The 16,884-nt window shown below is 47.3% G+C and overlaps 1 protein-coding gene and 1 non-coding gene across 2 annotated transcripts; both read right to left on the bottom strand.

Moving 5' to 3' along the window:
- Nucleotides 1-758: 758 nt before the first annotated feature.
- LOC121836111 (putative nuclease HARBI1) lies at nt 759-8,321 on the bottom strand. Its single transcript, XM_042290848.1, has 4 exons — nt 8,101-8,321; nt 7,148-7,567; nt 4,598-4,833; nt 759-1,222 (listed from the first exon to the last, which is right to left on the bottom strand). Exons 1-4 carry the CDS (start codon nt 8,319-8,321, stop codon nt 759-761), a joined length of 1,341 nt encoding a protein of 446 aa, XP_042146782.1.
- Nucleotides 8,322-16,553: 8,232 nt separating this feature from the next.
- Nucleotides 16,554-16,635, bottom strand: Trnas-uga. Its single transcript has one exon. It is a non-coding gene; the product is annotated as a tRNA-Leu (tRNA).
- Nucleotides 16,636-16,884: the final 249 nt, after the last annotated feature.

The raw sequence follows: 16,884 nt of genomic DNA, 5'->3' as shown, positions 1-16,884 counted from the left end.
TAATTCTTGACTGAAAAAGATCCTTGACAACTGGTGGCCATAGCTGAGCTCGTTGCTGCTGAGCAAATGCCGACGGCAAGCTTCCACAACAATTGCAACACGCACATTGCCCACACGAAGAATGTCTTTTTTGGTATATCAATAAGAAGTCATCCTGAGCCGTAAGCTTGAATATGGTGTCCAATGAGCACTGACAAGCATACCCCCTAAATTTGCATCACCACAAGCACATCTGAGACTTAGCATAGTAGTCTTTTCACCATTGGAAAGAAACACAGGGACAAGCAACCAGAAAATTGGGTGGCTTGGACCTGTTACGACTTGTTTTGTATGGTTCCTAACGCCATCTATGCTGTCGCATACATTCCCAATAAAAGGCCAGCCCCATTAGAGCTAGCCACGCGGCCATGCAGCAATGCCACGCTCTTACCTTCGCAACCAACGTGTCTTTCTGACATTCCTACTAGAACACAACATATCAGCATCAACACTGCACACTGGCTCCACTTGAAGCCAGCTGCATTCACAACTGATAGCCACGACAGCTAATATTGGGCTTGACCTGCACAACGTATTTTGGCTCTGCTCGAGCCTAGCTACTTTTACAATAGCCACAACGGCCAAGACCTGAGGGATCAAGCTTGATCCACAAGCACACAAAAAGATTTCCTGAAACAAAAATAAATAAATAAATAAGAGTGCTTGCAAAATATGTACAGGGGTGACATGACACACAACCTTGCGGATTGTCCTCAGGGTCAACACAGCCCCAGCCAATGTGCGGCTAGCAACTGATGAGGCTGGGCCAGAAGTTGGGCTTTCAGCCACAAGGTCGATGTGGACTCCGGGGTCATTTTCCTCGAGGTGCCGGAGTTTGAGGGAACGAGACTACCAGCCTTCGGACTGGTTGCTGGAAGAGGACAAGACGTCCCTGGAGTCTGGTGCAGCAGCTGCTCTGCCACGCCGGGAAGGGCCTCTGCTACGCCGGGAAGGGCTTCTGCCACGCCGGGAAAGGCCTCTGCCACGCCGGGAAAGGCCTCTGCCAATGGCGGAGGGACCACCTGAGCCTGAGGCAGCAGCTGCTGCTGCTGAAGGGCGACCAGTACCACCGGGCCGACGACGGCCGGGACCCCCTCGTCCACGACCAGCCTGAAGCCCCAGCACACCGCCTGCAGGTGCGGCAGCCGGCACACGGGCTGCAGACAGGCAGTATTATAAAGACCTGCTCGCACAAGCCAGAAAACGTGCCACTCAAGCAGCAATGCGTCCTTGTTTGGCAAAATACAGCCCTTGAAGAGCTCAGAACGGCACAGGCAGAGCGCAAAGCATCAAAAGAGACGCAGAATGCGACCCTATTTGTTTAGAGAATGGTGCAAGACTGTTTTTGCCCTGCTTGGACTAGCTGCTTAAGAAGAAGGCCCTAAAGGAGGGGATTGTAGATATAATAAGCATATGTTTTCTGGTTAGTGCTTGTCGATGTCTCCACCTTTAGTATCTAGCATGCACAAATCTTCCACTGCATTATCTCGTTTGGCAGCCTGCAGAACTAAAGAAATGATGGCTTCATAAAAGGTATGCAGCAACTTTTACACACTCAGCCAAGTAAAAGCGAACATCATTACTGTATAAACACATGCAAGGGCCCCACTTCAAGAAAAATGTTTGCCTTCCACACCACCGCATTTGTACAGCCTTGTGCAATGTCACCCCATGCAGTTAGCGTCAATGCTTTTCTTCTCTTTGGACTCGTTACAATCTTTCCCTTCTTGCTGCCTTTTGTCAAAGTTCCTTGAGGTACTTTGAGCCAAAATCCCAGCACATTTGTCTTCTTTTTGCATTTCAAGAAGACGACAAATGCATCCACCATTTGCTGATGTCAAAGCTGAGTGGGAGTGAGAATGAAAGAAAGTACAAAATGCAGCTGCAAAATGGCAGTGCAACGTCGTAAACGCTCATACACGCAGTTGCGTTTTAGTGTGTTTGACTGCATTACATCGAAAAGTAGGCATGAGTCGGCGGATTGTCTGTAGTTCACATAAAACGAAGCACCTAATTTGCTTATCACGCGGCATACAAAGGATATATTTCCTTGTTACCTGCAGTCGCAACGCAGTCTAACGCAACAGACTGATCTGACTGAGAATTCGGCACATGCGTGGCGCCACCATAACTTTAGTTCAGAGGAGGCAGACGGCGGTGCCAGGACAATGCACGAGAGGACTCGTACCATCTCGTGCTTACACAAGCAGAAAGACTGAAGTTCCCTTGATGCATTGCAGCAGTGGTGGTGTAGTCAAACTGGCTGGTGAGATCGGTCTATTGCCTGTATGGGCCTTTACGCAAGACTGCCACTCAGGAATGTGCTTCCACAGAACAAGAGATACTGCAAGAAAGGCACATTTCAAAACCAAGATTGCGATTCAGTGTAACGAATCCCTTCGATTTTTATTTTTTTGTTTTGTTTTGTTGTTGCTACATTTCTTTAGTGGGAGTGGTCTGTCAAAACAGGCCGTGAATCCCAAAAAGAAGCGACCGGGGACTGGCTCGCTTACAAGGAGGTTATAAGGGGCAGGAGGTGGCGCCCGTATTCTCCATACATGGAGCGAAGTGTAACGGAAGTAGGCGTGACCATGAACTCTTCTCACCCAATGGGGAGCTCGTCAAATTGATTTTTGGGGCAAACAAGCCTCGTCGCCATGGCATTTCCGTGGCAACGCTGTTGTTTGCCCCAATATTTCAAGACAGCGATGGCAGCGTCCACTGAATCGGTGTCGAACAGGCGAGATTTGGTACCCAACAGTTGCCTGACCAGTAGGAAGTGGGTGTGTAGCGCACGCTCTCGACACCCCGCGACCGTGCCTGGAGCGTCGTCTAGAACGAGCCGTCGTAGCGCGGCTTTGGCAAGCGATCGCGTGTCAGTCGTCGTACACAAAAACGTTGAGAATGGCATCGCGGGTTGAGAAAGCCAAACAAACCCTGCTTCCTGAAGATGTTGGTTTCACTCCGCCATATGAGAATGCGCGTTCGCAACGAAACATCTTTTGGTGCGCCGATCGAATCGAAAGCCAGCCGCGACAGCGAGCAGACGAAGCAGACCGCAGGCACGGAGCAGACATAGCCCAAGCCTAACGACCGAGCGGAGAGCAGACGATGGGAGCCTGGTTGAATTTAGTTTGGATGAGAGCGCGTCGGTGCGCGAGGCGGTCTGGGCTTGGGTTCTTTTTCCGGCGTCACTGGGTACGACGTCATGCCAGGTCCTGCCCTATTTAAACGTCCTTGCTCTCTTATCTCAACTCCGCCTTGTGTACTGTGTACTGTACGCATCCTACCGAGAACCGATTGCTTTTTGTGTGTATGTTCTGTTGTGCCACGCCGAATATATCTAAGAGAAACTTCCTGCGGTCTGGCTTGTTTATGTTAAGGCCGCCTTGTGTATGTGTACCACCCAGAATCAAAGGTTTGTTTTGTTTGTGTTTGACTTGTGTTCGGTTCAACCATGTGGGGAAGCCAAAGGGAAACGGTAGGGGCACAGCTCGTTAGCGGAAAGGCAACTTTTTGTATGCGCTGAACGGAGAATGTTGGCTGACCGCGTACACCACCGCCCAATGACGCTGTTCCAGCTGGATGAAGTGTGAAAGTAGCGTTGTGTTTGTTGTTTTTCTGAAAACCACAAAATTGAGTTTTGATTGGAGCGAAGAAGCTTGTTTCTGATTCGTCAAAGCAAGTGTCTCCAGAATGCTGCTAGCTCTTGTATATAGAAGTGGACTGGCAGGAAAAAAGGCCAGAATCCAGAGAGCAGTCGGAGACTCTGCTCTCCTGTCCTGCGGTCGTGAAGACGCAATGAGTTGAGCCTGCCGCTGGAAAGTCATTGTTCCCCATCGAGTTCTGTTGGTCCCTGTGTTGCGGCGTAGGTGGGTGAGGAAGTGCACCAGATGAAATCGTCCGACTGACTGGACCAAAACCATGAAAAAGGCATTCATGCCCCCTAGATCAGCGTCGATGGCAGATAAGACTCATTTTTACCTGTACTGCGCCCGTTCGCTTTGAGGCTGTGGCTATGTATTCAGCTACTGTTGGGTTTTCTGTTTGTCTGCTCACAACCGTGTGCTGCGCATCGCCTAGTTTTTTTGCGTGAGCTGTTTTTGCCATCTTGGTGAAGGCAGTAAATATCTTTTGATTTTCACCCTCTACCCTGTCATCGCTTTCCTGCTCACGTTTACACCATGAGTGGCCCGTTTTGTATGTCGACCAGTTGAATCATCTTTTTTTTTTTCTTTTCTTCCTATGTGAGCTGTGGACTGTGTCTTTTTTACGTTATTTCTATTAATCAACAAAGGGGCCCACAGACATTGTGACAAGCTTGCACATGTATGGCAGTCCAGGTCTGTTAAAATGCTTCTGTTCTTTCCCGGTTCGAAATGGAGGTGTATTAGACCAATAATTTTGATTGCAAGTACATTAAGTGTTGGATGCACAAATATATATATTTTTTAAATCCCATGTGGCCAATACCTTGAAAAGATATCTTGTAACAAAAAGTGCTGCTCTTACACGAGTTTATAAGGGATAAACTTGTGTTTGTAGGCTTAAATCTCACCACGAAAGTGTTGGTGCACAATCGCATGTCGGCGCGCAACCCCATCGTCTGCTTCGGGTGGCGATGGAGGCACGGGAACCTCTGGTGGAAGGTCACAGTCACCTTCCCTGCACGTGTAGTGCTGTGCAATGTTGTGCATCACACAGCACGCCACAGCGATGGTGCAGCAGCGCTCTGGCAGCATCCTCAGCTCGGCGTGCAGGCAGTGGAAGCGGCGCTTCAGCTGCCCGATCGTCCTGCGATTGAAAAACTTCATTGGGCCCTTGGCACATTTTATATAACCTAAGGCAGGCTTAACTGCCAACCTTCTCCTGTACCACACTGCAAGAAACACAGTTAAGTGATGCCACTCGTTATCGCCAGGAAGGGGGAGGCACGGAGAGATTGTGTTCTGAACTAGCCTTGAAAGAGAACTGGTTCATTTCGACAGAGAGGGCACTCCATCCAAGAGGACTACAGTTAAATAGAAAAAGAGGGAGGAGAGGCTCAAGTTTGCGAATGGTGCGGTGATGCCGCGAAGGTGAACAGACCTCTCAAAAAACTCTTTATGCTGGTTTAATGGAGAAGAAGTGGATAGATGGACCCCTTGATTCGGGCACCAGCTATCCGCATTTATAAAACTGCCAGGCACGCCGAACATAATCTGGACACTCCATCAAATCAAGGTGCATCACCTGAATGTGTTTGCTGCACCGTGTTTTCTAAGCAGACAGTGGAAAGAGGGTGCCACATAAATAAAAAATCAAGTTAGGCTTGCAACATGTACAGCAACTCACATCTTCTAACAAGACGTGCATCCCTCGTGGCATCAAGCACGCACTATAGGCTGTGGGTAAAAAGAATGTTCTCCACAAACAAGCACTGGGGCTGAGCTGTCATCAGTGTTTGTATCAGGTACCGCACTCATTTTGCATCTCTTTATTGACAAGACTTCCTATACTTAGGATAAACTTTCTGTGCAATGAAGAGAAATCTAAAGGGGCGGAGCTAACGGCTCTGTGTTATTACACCAAGCAGTTCTGTTAAGTTCTGGATTAACAGACATGCACTTCCTGCAGTTCACTCCTTCGTATGAGAATTGCGGTTGGGGGCACTGAACTGCAACAGCCGAGATATTTTCCTACATTTCACCCGTTTCTAAACACAAGCGAACGCTTTGACTGAAGCACCCGGACCGACTTGCAAGGTAAATTACACAGGTTTCAATCTCGTAGAATTATATGCGTCTTGCGACCGACATGAATATGGGGCATCAATTTAAGAAATGCCATGAAGTTCATCCGTGCTGCAGTTTTGAGGTTATCGATACGCTAACTCTTCTGGTGCTGAAAAATCATAGCGCTTACGCAATATACCGAAATAGGAACATTCCCAAGCAAAGGCGCAAAGTCAAATCCCATTCGGATCGCATTCAATTACTGCTGGCCCTAGGGGGATTCGGTGGTGCACCACAGCCCTGAAAATATATAGCGAAAGCGCATGCTGCAGAACCCAGAGATTCTGGGCTCAAAAGTCGTGGCTCAATTCCCACCCCTGCCCAATGTACGTGAGAAAGATGCCATGTTTGTTCTGCAGGGAACAAGAAAACCTGCGGCAAATTTAAAACAAGAAACCCCGAAGGAGCTAAAAAGAAATGCTACAAGTCTGGCCCACCCTGACTAATATTATAGTAACATTGTGGAATGAAAGCTAAAAAGAACAATTTTAACTTGGTGGTGAAAGTAGAGTGAAGCTATATGCACTCCGGAGTGCATTTCGGAAGGAATGGCTATACTCACTCCGCAGAGAGCTCATGCCGATCGGGCCACCCTTTTCTAACGGCGCGGTATCACTGGGGAGCGTGTTAAGCCAGCCCCCTGCCTGCATTCACGCCGCTTCGCGGCAACAGTGTGCGGTTGCTAATTACAAAACATAGCCAGTACATGCCACTTCGCGGCGTCCAGTCTGCAAACCAAGCCCCGCCGTCCCCGATCGCACCTCCGGAAAGGGGGTCCCATACCATTTAGTTCTGCGAAGTTTCGTCGACAACATTCGGTTTTCTTAGTGATCATCGCAAGAAAGAAATGTCGTAAATATCGCCAAATGCCTCGACAAAACAAAATGTTCAAGAAAAAAAGAAAAACAAAAGTAGACCTACTGCGGATCGAACCCGCGTCCACTTGCATACAAAGCAGACACCTTAACCCCTATGCTATGCTATCGCTAAGAAAACTCGTGATCATTCGTTTTATACGAGTTTAGCGGAGTGCGTATAGCCATTTCCGTCTGAAGTGCACTCCGGAGTGTGTATAGCTTTACTCGTGAAAGTATACCCAGCAAATTATTTTAGGTGAACTATATTTAGCTGTGCAGTGAAACGGCGTGCTTGGGCTCTGTAGCCCCTCTCTGCAATGCCACGATGGTAACTTTGAAAATCTCGTTGTGACAGTGGTGTTTTTCTACGAGAACCAAACCGTTTTACGTCGTGCGTTTACCATTCTCTGGTCGAGGTGCACGACGTCGTGCGTATAGCCTTAATCTTCTCTGAGAGCAGCTAGCTCTAAAGCCTACCTTTCGACCACGGACCGAGTCGTTGCGTGCGTCTGGTTGTACGCACACTCGGCCGGCGTGGTCGGCGATCGAAAAGGCGCCATCAACCAAGGCCTGCACGGGTAGCCGCTGTCGCCGATGAGGAGGCCGCCGTACGCGCCCGTTGCGAAGTTCTCCCCGACACTGCTCTGCGACAGCACGTACGAGTCGTGGACGCTTCCGGGCCACTTGGCAACCACGTTGAGAATCCTTGAGCGCGCGTCGACCACCAGCTGCACGTTGACGGAATGGTAGAAGTGTCGGTTCACGAACACTTCCTCGTGCAGCGGTGGCCCTTGGATCCGAACGTGGGTGCCGTCGGTGGCTCCTACGACGCCCGGAAAGCCGTCCACGGCGTAGAACTGCCGCTGCAGTTCGGGGACTTCCGCTGCTGTTGGCCACCTGAAGTAGAAAATGTGATTTACACTGTCAGTTGAAACCTAAATTATAACGTTGGTTGAATCTAGCACATGTTCGATTAGGACGTAGTCGGACCGTTCGCATAAAGCTTGTCACGATCGAGTGTGAATCAGTACGTATTATTCGCTACTGTTTTGAAACGCACCCTCCTTTCCGAAACGTTCTTCAGTATCCACCAGCTACTTCCGCTAACATGTTGTGAAACACGTTGTTTTTTCGTAATGAGAAACACGCCACAATACAAAGATAGTGCCGAGGGTGCCGAGGACCACACCATTACGGACCGTAGTAATAACCAGACATCGCTTTGAGCACGCATATCGAGGGCTAAATAATGGCGCTGCATGTTAGTGAAAAAAAAAAAGGTTTTCTTTAACGAAAACAAGTTGAAGAAGTCTTTTCTCTCACGAAACAAGTTGAATAAGTCTCTGTTCCCCGAAATCCAAAATTACGTTGCAGCTGACTGGCCCACCGGCAAAAAGAAACGCTAGTGTTAGGACTTCTTTTTTTCTCACCGTATGAAGTGCGGCGCTTGCTTTGCCAGAGCCAGGGCCACTCGTCGCACGCACCGTGACGCTGTAGATTCATGCAGATGCAGAAAGTCCCCCGCCGTGATCAAGAAGGTGCCGGTAGCGAAGAATTTCAGCGCTAGGAGCACTTGAATCACGACGGGGGTTGCATGGCTGCGTCTCGTTGGTCGTATGAGGTCGCTGGCCAAGACGTCGGCGATGTACATGATCCCATCGCGGCCAAACCGAAAACGACGCTGGAGGCCCTCTTCGTCGAAAACGTCGAAGGGGTGAAAGCGGTCGCGGAATACACGGTCCCGCGACAGCATCCACGCGGCAAAGATGGCTTGGACCCGACTTGTCGTAGCCACGTCCGACATTTTGTTCACTCTGAGACCGCCAGTGAGCCTTCTCCGTGGCTGTCTCACGATCTGAGACTAGAGTTGAGTCAGAGACTCGGTTTTGGTCTCCAGTCCAGACTAAGCTTCGTTTCGAGCAAGTGGCTAACCTCTGAGACTGTCTCAGTTTGGGTCTCCGTTTGGGTCTCAGTTTGGGTCTTAAATCGGCCGCCAGCTAATTTGCTACGGGGCTGTCTCCCGGCTTGAGACACGACTTGAGTCAGAGACTCGGTTTCAGTCTCAAGTCCAGACTAAGTTTCGTTTCGAGCAAGTGGCTCACGTTCGGTCTCGGCTGAGACTGTCTCAAGTTGTGTCTCAACTCTTTCGAGCAAGCGGCCCCTGGAACCTGGCGCACTCTGCGTTGTTTCGGTTGTCACGGACTGTAAAGGGGATGGGTGAATATATACATCTCTCAAATTAGGTTAGAGAATAGTTTCAATGTTGCAATTTTTATGATTGAATTAATTTATCAATATTTAAAAAATTGAATATGTTTAGAATTCCCTGTAAGATGAAATTAGAGTGCAACCCTTGAGGAGGAAGAGGAGGGGAGGCTACGCACCCCTCTCTCCTCTCTTTCTAGCGAAAACTTTCCCTCAAAATTTTGCGCGAAAATTTAGACCGAATTTTCCCGCTAAATTTAGCGGGGAAGTTGACGTCATGTTACCTCAACACCAATTCAGTTCCCCCTCTACATTCAGCGGGGAAACTGACGTCCTATAATGCAACGCGCGCGGTCACGCCAAAGCCGACACAGAAACCGCTGCACAAAAAAACAAATTGGTTGGAAACATGGTTTATTTTTAGTTCCATAGAGGTGAATGCTGTTTGAGTAATATGAGAATGTACATATTGACAGAGAAAAGCTCGATAAACTTCCTCACATCGACGCTAACTGTGTAGGTGGCCTCGGTTTCCTGGTAGGAATCTTCGTTACGTAGTTATATCGCTCAAGGGGATCGGTGGCCGTATGTGTTATCGCGCCACCGCTGGGTTCGGATGTAGTGAAAGCTCGTGCTGCTGCTGAGCCCAGCGGTGCTGTCTTTAATCCACACCCCTGCCTGGTTCGATTTAGATGAACATCTTACGAACATGCGGTCGCGTGTCATTACTGCGTGGTGCGCGTGAAAGACCCCAGGCTAGTAATAAAACTGCACTGTCCAAATTTCTCATCGGCAGCTACATCTGCATCGTACCTGACGCTCATTGAGGCTTGCAAACTTCCGGCCGCCTAAACATGCTCGCAACAAAATTATTATTTTTACCGCCCCCTTCAGATCATGGTCTGCCTGATGTAGAGTGAGCGGTGCGAGCAGCATGCCACCATCAATGCCATATTGCGCTTTAGGCGCTTGAGGAGGGGAAGAAGTACACCCGTTGGGTCCACGAGTAAGAGCTAAATTATAAAACGGCAGCAATATTTTATAACACGTTTCGCACAACCAAACTTCAGCAAATATGCCGTAAAGGAGACAGAATACTATGCTTCAAGTGACCACGATGATACAATATATTCAAGTAAAATAACTTCACGTTCACTTACCTTCTGGGGCCCGTCGATACGGCATGGTGCCCGTTGCTCCTGGTGTAACGGGGAGGTGTGCACACACAAAAGCCAATAGGGGGTATTCACTGCGGCCATAGCTGTGTGCGGGGCTGCTGAGCACGTGCTGATGGCCAGCTTCCGCAGTTCTTTAGCAACGTGCATCCGGTCTTAGCAGGGTATTAATGCGAGCTCGCTCTGAACGTGCGCTCGAAACATCGCCCTCCAGTATGGCATCCAATGAATACCCCCTATAGGCCGATCTCACTAAACGTTCCACGCATGCGTGACGCCTCTATAATTGTAGTTCAGAGGGGGCAGGCGACAGTTCACGAGGCAGCTCGTGCCGTCTCATGCTCTGCTCATGCTAAACCGCAGAGGGGTTGTCGCGCGTGCAGGACTACAGTTCCCCTGATACATGCCGGCAGTGGTTGTGCAATGAAACATCGGTGCAATGAAACATCGGGTGACATCGGTCTGCTAAAATATATATAAAAATTGTTGAAGAAGCGCAAGCGCATAAATGACCTATGATAGACACGACGAGATTCTGGAATGTATAAATGTTGAGCAATTAGTAAAAATAGAACAAATTTGCCACGCATCACTTCAAGAAACACGGGACAACATCTGAGGGCTTTTAAAACGCTGCAGAATAGTAGGACAGTGGAACTCTATCCCCGCGGAACATTTTCCCCCCTAAATTCAGCGAACAAATTTCTTGTTAAATTTAGCGAAATAAATTCCCCACTAAATTGAGCCAAAATATTTCCCCCGCTTAGTGTAGCGGAAAAATTTTCCCGCTAAGTCTAGCGGACAAGATTCCCCACAAAAAATAGCCGAAAAAATTCCCCGCTAAATTTAGTTAAAAAAACTTCCCCGCTAAATTTAGCTGAACAAATTTCTGGGTAAAAATTCGCGGTAAAAATTCCCCGCAAAATATAACGAAACATTTTTCCCTTTAAATTTGGAGGGAAAAATGTTTATCTGAATATAGTCCCTACTAAATTTAGCCGACAATTTCCCGCTAAATGGGAGGGGACCAGAAGAGGGGAAGGAGGGGCGTACCCTCCCCTCCGTAACATCTCCTCCTCCTCCTCAAGAGCTGCGATCTAACTCGGCATTACAAGGAATTGTAAACGTCTTTATTTTTGTTTAATTTATTTTATAGACAATTTACAAGATGCAAAGCAAATAATAAAAATTACGATTATTTTTAATTACGAAACAGGTAAAAAACACGTTTTAGAGGCCTATACACAAATTATTTACCAACAAACAACTTAATGCAAAACGTAGCAAAATATATCGAAGTGTGCATCTTAAAATGCAGCTTACGTATATATCAACAATATATGCTTAGCGATTATTGTACTTTTGTTATTATTGCAAAAATGTGCCATTTCTCTATAGAAGAAATACTTTATGCCAATTGAAAACAAAACAAAAGAAACGACGTCTTTTGATTTCTTTTAAACCCTCCTTAACTCCTTGCAGTAACTTGAACCAATTTGTGGTGGCAACATATTGAGTAGCACAGCACTTCCAATATAGAAAAACGACAACAGACCTTCACTCAAACTGAGCTAGCTTCACGACGCCGTCTTCAAAGAGATAATCTCGAGAACCAACAAAATCTGTTCAGATAGCATGCTCTATTGCTGATCGTAGAAAATCGTCATAACTTTAAACCATTAGGCTAGAAAGAATTAAAAAAAAAACGAACAACACGACATAAAATCTTAGGAATAGCTGAGTTTATTTAATCACACCAAAACAAGAAAAGATAAAAAAACATGCCTTGCGAAAATTCGACCAGACGTGGCTTGAGGGGCTAAATTTTAACAACACTAGACACATTTCTAACCATGTTCATGCGCAAAAATAATCTCCGCCAAGACTACGAGAACGGCCCAGCTTTCTAATCTCAGGGTTTTAGATTGTGATGTTTCCTAACCAGCTCGTTTGCGTGCGTTGACTTCTCAGAAAGTCATACTGCCCCCCCCCCCCCCCCCCCCCCAACCTCTTTCTTATCTTAAAATGCCAGAGTCCCACTCGAGCGACAACCAGAAACAGACGAGAGTGATAAGCCTGAAACACAGATGGCATGCTCGCGATGATACCCTTTGTAGGCGTTTAGTCGTTCGGTGCTCGTGAAATAGGCACGAGTTATTGCGAGCCTGCCCAAGATACCCTCGCGTTGCATGATGCTCGTGGTTGAGCATGGCCTCATTTATTCTACAAAGCCTGTCAAACCGCGGAAGACTCTGGTTTGGGGCTTGTCGCTGTCGTTTGTTTCTGCTTGTCGCTCTAGTAGGACTCGGGCATAAGGAGTGTCGGCGGATGCCACTGCTGCTGGCAGTTGCGAACGCTGTGAATGAAAGATTGCCTTAAAACTCAGGCACTCACACAATGAAGGTCAGTCACAGTGTAAACAAAGCAAGGGAAGTCTTCTTTGACATGTTGTTTCCAAATGCTTATATGAGAGTTTCTCTCCAGGGTCTAAATGTTTGGTTAACGCTGTAAAACGAAAACAGCAAGAAAACGTCCTTGTGGTTACAAGCTTCTCCCTGTATTCCTTGTACGTTACGTCACACGCAGATACTTTGAAATGGTAAGCCAATGTTTGGTATCCACCTCACAGTATTGAACGCCAGAATAGAAACCATCCAGACACCACTTCCCTCAATTTTTTTTACGCGGTTACTGAACTTCATTATGCGTGCGCTAGAGTTTCATTCACCGCCATGTTTTGTAAAACTTTTATCAGCAAACAGGGTGGCGAACGCTAGTCAAAGATCCCTGAGTCATTTAATGTACATTTGCCAGCCCCAACATACCTACATGCCCACCGCCTTCTCATTCGCCTATATATTACATCGAGCGTAAAGACGGTTTGGGAATTTTCTCGGCCCGATATCTACAGCTTAATGAGTGTGACACAAATTGATGGACCAGAATTAGAGCTGGGCATGTCGTGCGTCCGGCACACTGTGATTGCAATCTTCTTCAAACTCACCGTTTTTTTAGGTGCTGAAATTCATTAAGATTTGGTGCCTGCGTTGCATTAATATTTCAAATATTGCTATGAAAACTGTACATCCACCTTCGATATGTTCTTTTTCAAAAACGTATTGTGTTTTCATTTGATGTTTACATATTTTTTTTTTGAATCTGTGGCTTTTTCGAGATCCTGGAATGTTGAACATCATGAAGCCAGCTTCTGGTTTTTTCCATGGTCATGCCATGACTGACGCTACTCAATGTTGCACAATAGTGGTCTGTGGTCGGGTCACAAAGTTTAAATGACCGTGGTGGCAATGGCTCATCATGACGTGTTCGCAATTGGGGTCAGGGTTGTTTGAGTATAAATGAGCAGATTTGTTTCGGTGTAGGGGCGGTTCGAATCCGAAACGGAGGTGGTCTGGGGGGAGATTAGCTGTAGAGGTTTCTTTGGACGGAGTAGAGTAACTAAACAGCGGTAACAAAGTAGCGCATTTACTTTTCTCTTACCTCAAATTCGTCATTGATGAAGAAAGCATCACATGCCAAACATAATCCAAGAATGGTTAGATAACGACCCCACACGTTATGCAGCGCACGCACACGCGCTTCTGAGAATGACGGTTACCGCCGAAGCACCACAGGTAGAGCTAACACAAACACGTTAACGTTAGACCAAAGAAAAAAAAAAGAAGAGACCCCTCTGCTACTCTGCTCCGCAAGTACAGCACTGTTGTCTATAAAGTTACCCTAGGTATGAGGAGGTGTTGTGGTCGGTTTGCTCGGTGTTGTTGTAGTGATCGGAGTGAATTTGACTGGAGGAGCTGTCGTGGTGATTGGATTGAGTTTGGTTGTTGGACCTGTGGACGGTGTTAGGGATGGCTGTGGTCGGAAGACCTGTTGTGGTGGTTTGTAGGGATTCGGTCGGTGAAGCTGCTGTCGTAGTTGAGGTGCGTGTGGTGGGAGGAGCTGTTGAGTTGGTTGGGGAGGGTGTCGTCGGAATAGATGTTGCGGATGTTAAGGTACCCTATTGAAAATTCCATCAAGATACGTAATTTGGGACACTGACTGCCAGTCAACAGCCTTGGTGGAACGGGATGGACCATCAGATGGCGTCTGACTGCTACTGCCAAGAGAATTTCATCGACAAGGGCAGCATGTATATAAGAATAAAGCTATACGCACTCATAAATATCGCCAAATGCCTCGATAAAACAAAATGTTCGAGAAAAAAAAAACAAAAAAAAAAACACCAGGGTTACCGTTGATCGAACCCGCGACCACTTGCGTACAAATCGGACACCATAACCCCTATGCTATGCCACCGCTTAGGAAACTCGATTTGACCATCTGTTTTATACGAGATGCTTCGGCTGCAAATGCAGTTAAGCCTTCAGCATGTTACGCAAAGCACTCGTACATCACTCGCCGTACTCCAGTTCTACTCACCTGCCATGTAGAGTACTTTCGCGCCGTAGAACGATCCTTTTGTTCGCGAGCCTCCGGCCCAGTAGACCTGGTACACCTTGTCGTCTTCAACTACACCGCTAAAGTCCCTTACATCGTCGGAACTCACAGCAGGCTGGGTCTTGTCGAGTAGAAATTCTACTAAAACATAAGCCACTGTAGAGCCCGGGCAGGATCGACAGGTTGGAGCAAGCGGGCAAACAAAACGAGTCGAGAGCGGTCGTTCATGAAAGCTCGGCGAAGCCTCTATCGGCGAAGCGAAGTCAGCGAAGTGGCGTGTTCGACGGGCTTCTGATCAATGTTGTTGGTCGACTGCGTGTCATATCTCTATCAGCGGTTTTATGGGCTCACGTCCCGAAATCGTTTTCTTGTGCATAGATTATTTTTCGTATTCATAAATTTGACGAAATAGTGGTATCCGAACGAACTTTACGTCCTTTGACCGTACGTCTGTCTGCACGTCAAAGCTTTTTGACGCACAGTCAGAGCCAATCGATGTACAATCAGAATCGCCATCAAGACATCTTGATGGCATTTCGCGGCGGCCGACTGCCACCAGGAAACCATCAGAAAGCCGACAATTGGAGTCTGACTGGAGTTTGACTGTCGGTCAGAGTAACTTATGAAAAAACTGTGAGTGCGCAGGCGAGCTGGTGGATGTTGATCATAATGTAGAAAACCCGAGACTTGCTTTTACCACAGTCTCGGGTTTTCTACATTATGATCAGAGTAACTTGTTGGCCAATCAGACATGCTTGACGTACAGTCAGGCACAGTCAGCGGTCCACTAGAAAACATTGACTGCCAAACAGGGTTACATTGATGAATTTTTCCTTCGGGTAGGTGCGGTCGGATGAGCTGTTGTGGTGGTTGGGGTAGGTCTAGGCGAAGGAACTAGTCTGGCTGTAGTTGTGGGTGTCATTGGAATAGAGCGAATCCCATTCTTGCGAAATCCATTGATGCAGCGGTGAATATGTAAAGAAGCGGATATAAGCTAATAATATTTTAATGTGCCACAATTAGGACCCTGAATGGCAAGAAATCCACCACCCCCCCAAAGCCATCGGTTTTATGAGGGCATCCGACTGCATCGTCGTTCGCTGCATGCCAGCAAGTAACATCTCTCGGAATACCTTTGCACTATTGATTGGGGCGGCTCATGAATTGCAACGGCGCGGCAAAGCTTGTGTGATGAAGCCTTAATGATAAAAGCCCATACAACGTACTAACAGAGGTTTCGCTGAGCTCGTCATGAAAAACAAGTACAGCCATCCTGAATTGTTGCCGACACATGTCACCCGCGTTGTATCCGTACATGTGACGGTACGGTTGTGCTTAATAGCGATAGAACATGGCTGACACCGATTATCTCAACTTATCAAAGGACAGCCAACAGGATAGGGGCATGGCTCCAATGACACTGGGGTGAACAACACCTTTCTTATCTGCACTTTCTTTTTCTTTAAATTAGAGCGAAACGCTTCTAGGTCATTTTTAATTTTATCTTAAGGTGCGACACCAGCAAACGAAATATAAGAACTAGGCATAAAACCTAATACCCTACTTAAAAAAAAGAAAAAACTTTTTTTTAGGCATTTTTGACATTATGGTGACAATTCTGTTTTACCAAATGGTGACAGCTCCGCTCTAAGGTTAGCCAAGTCATCACCAGATGTAGTTCACAAACTTGACAGAAGTACTGTGTCATCGTTCAGCTTGCGGCTCCGTAAGCTCAGGTCCCCGTCAAGATTCTGAAAGTGCGCTTGTGATCAATCACTATGACAAGGACATTTGCAAAACGGCTGGATCAAAGCAGGCGCTGTGTGCTTCGGCCATGTGTGAGCGGGGCTTGGATGAACGTTGACGGCCCGAACCGGCGCCAGACCATATGATTGCTTGTTATTTCCGTGAGTGGAGTAGCTGAACGGTGCTTGATTATTATTAGGGGCGAAGCTCCTCAAGGTCTAGCCTTGTCCGGCGTCCGTGCTCACATCGATTGCCATCCCATCAGTCTTATCTATGTTTTTTAAAAAAGAAAAAAATCTTTGCGCAGTCGACAGGATTGGAATCTGTGCAGGGAGACCCCAATGGATTTTAAGTCCATCGCCTTAACCACTCGGCCACAACTGCGGGACAAGTAGGGGGCTCTGAGATGTGGTAGTAACTCAAGAGCTGGGGATGTCATGGATGGAACTTTGCATGTAGTCATTCAATGTCAATACAGGAGGGGGCGCTGCGGTCAAATGCGTATATAATCGCGTTAAACTTTGCATGCATTGACTCAACGTTTATAGACGAGAAAGCGCTGCGGCGAAATGCTCAAATGCGTATATAACCACGTTCCATACCACACATTCTCTTTCAGACATGGAAGCGGGT

The sequence above is a fragment of the Ixodes scapularis genome, unplaced genomic scaffold, assembly GCF_016920785.2.
Source record: "Ixodes scapularis isolate PalLabHiFi unplaced genomic scaffold, ASM1692078v2 PGA_scaffold1__304_contigs__length_218370807, whole genome shotgun sequence".
Classification (NCBI taxonomy): Eukaryota; Metazoa; Arthropoda; class Arachnida; order Ixodida; family Ixodidae; genus Ixodes; species Ixodes scapularis.
The sequence above is the reverse complement of the archived record's forward strand: the minus strand, read 5'-3'. Positions and strand labels throughout refer to the sequence as shown.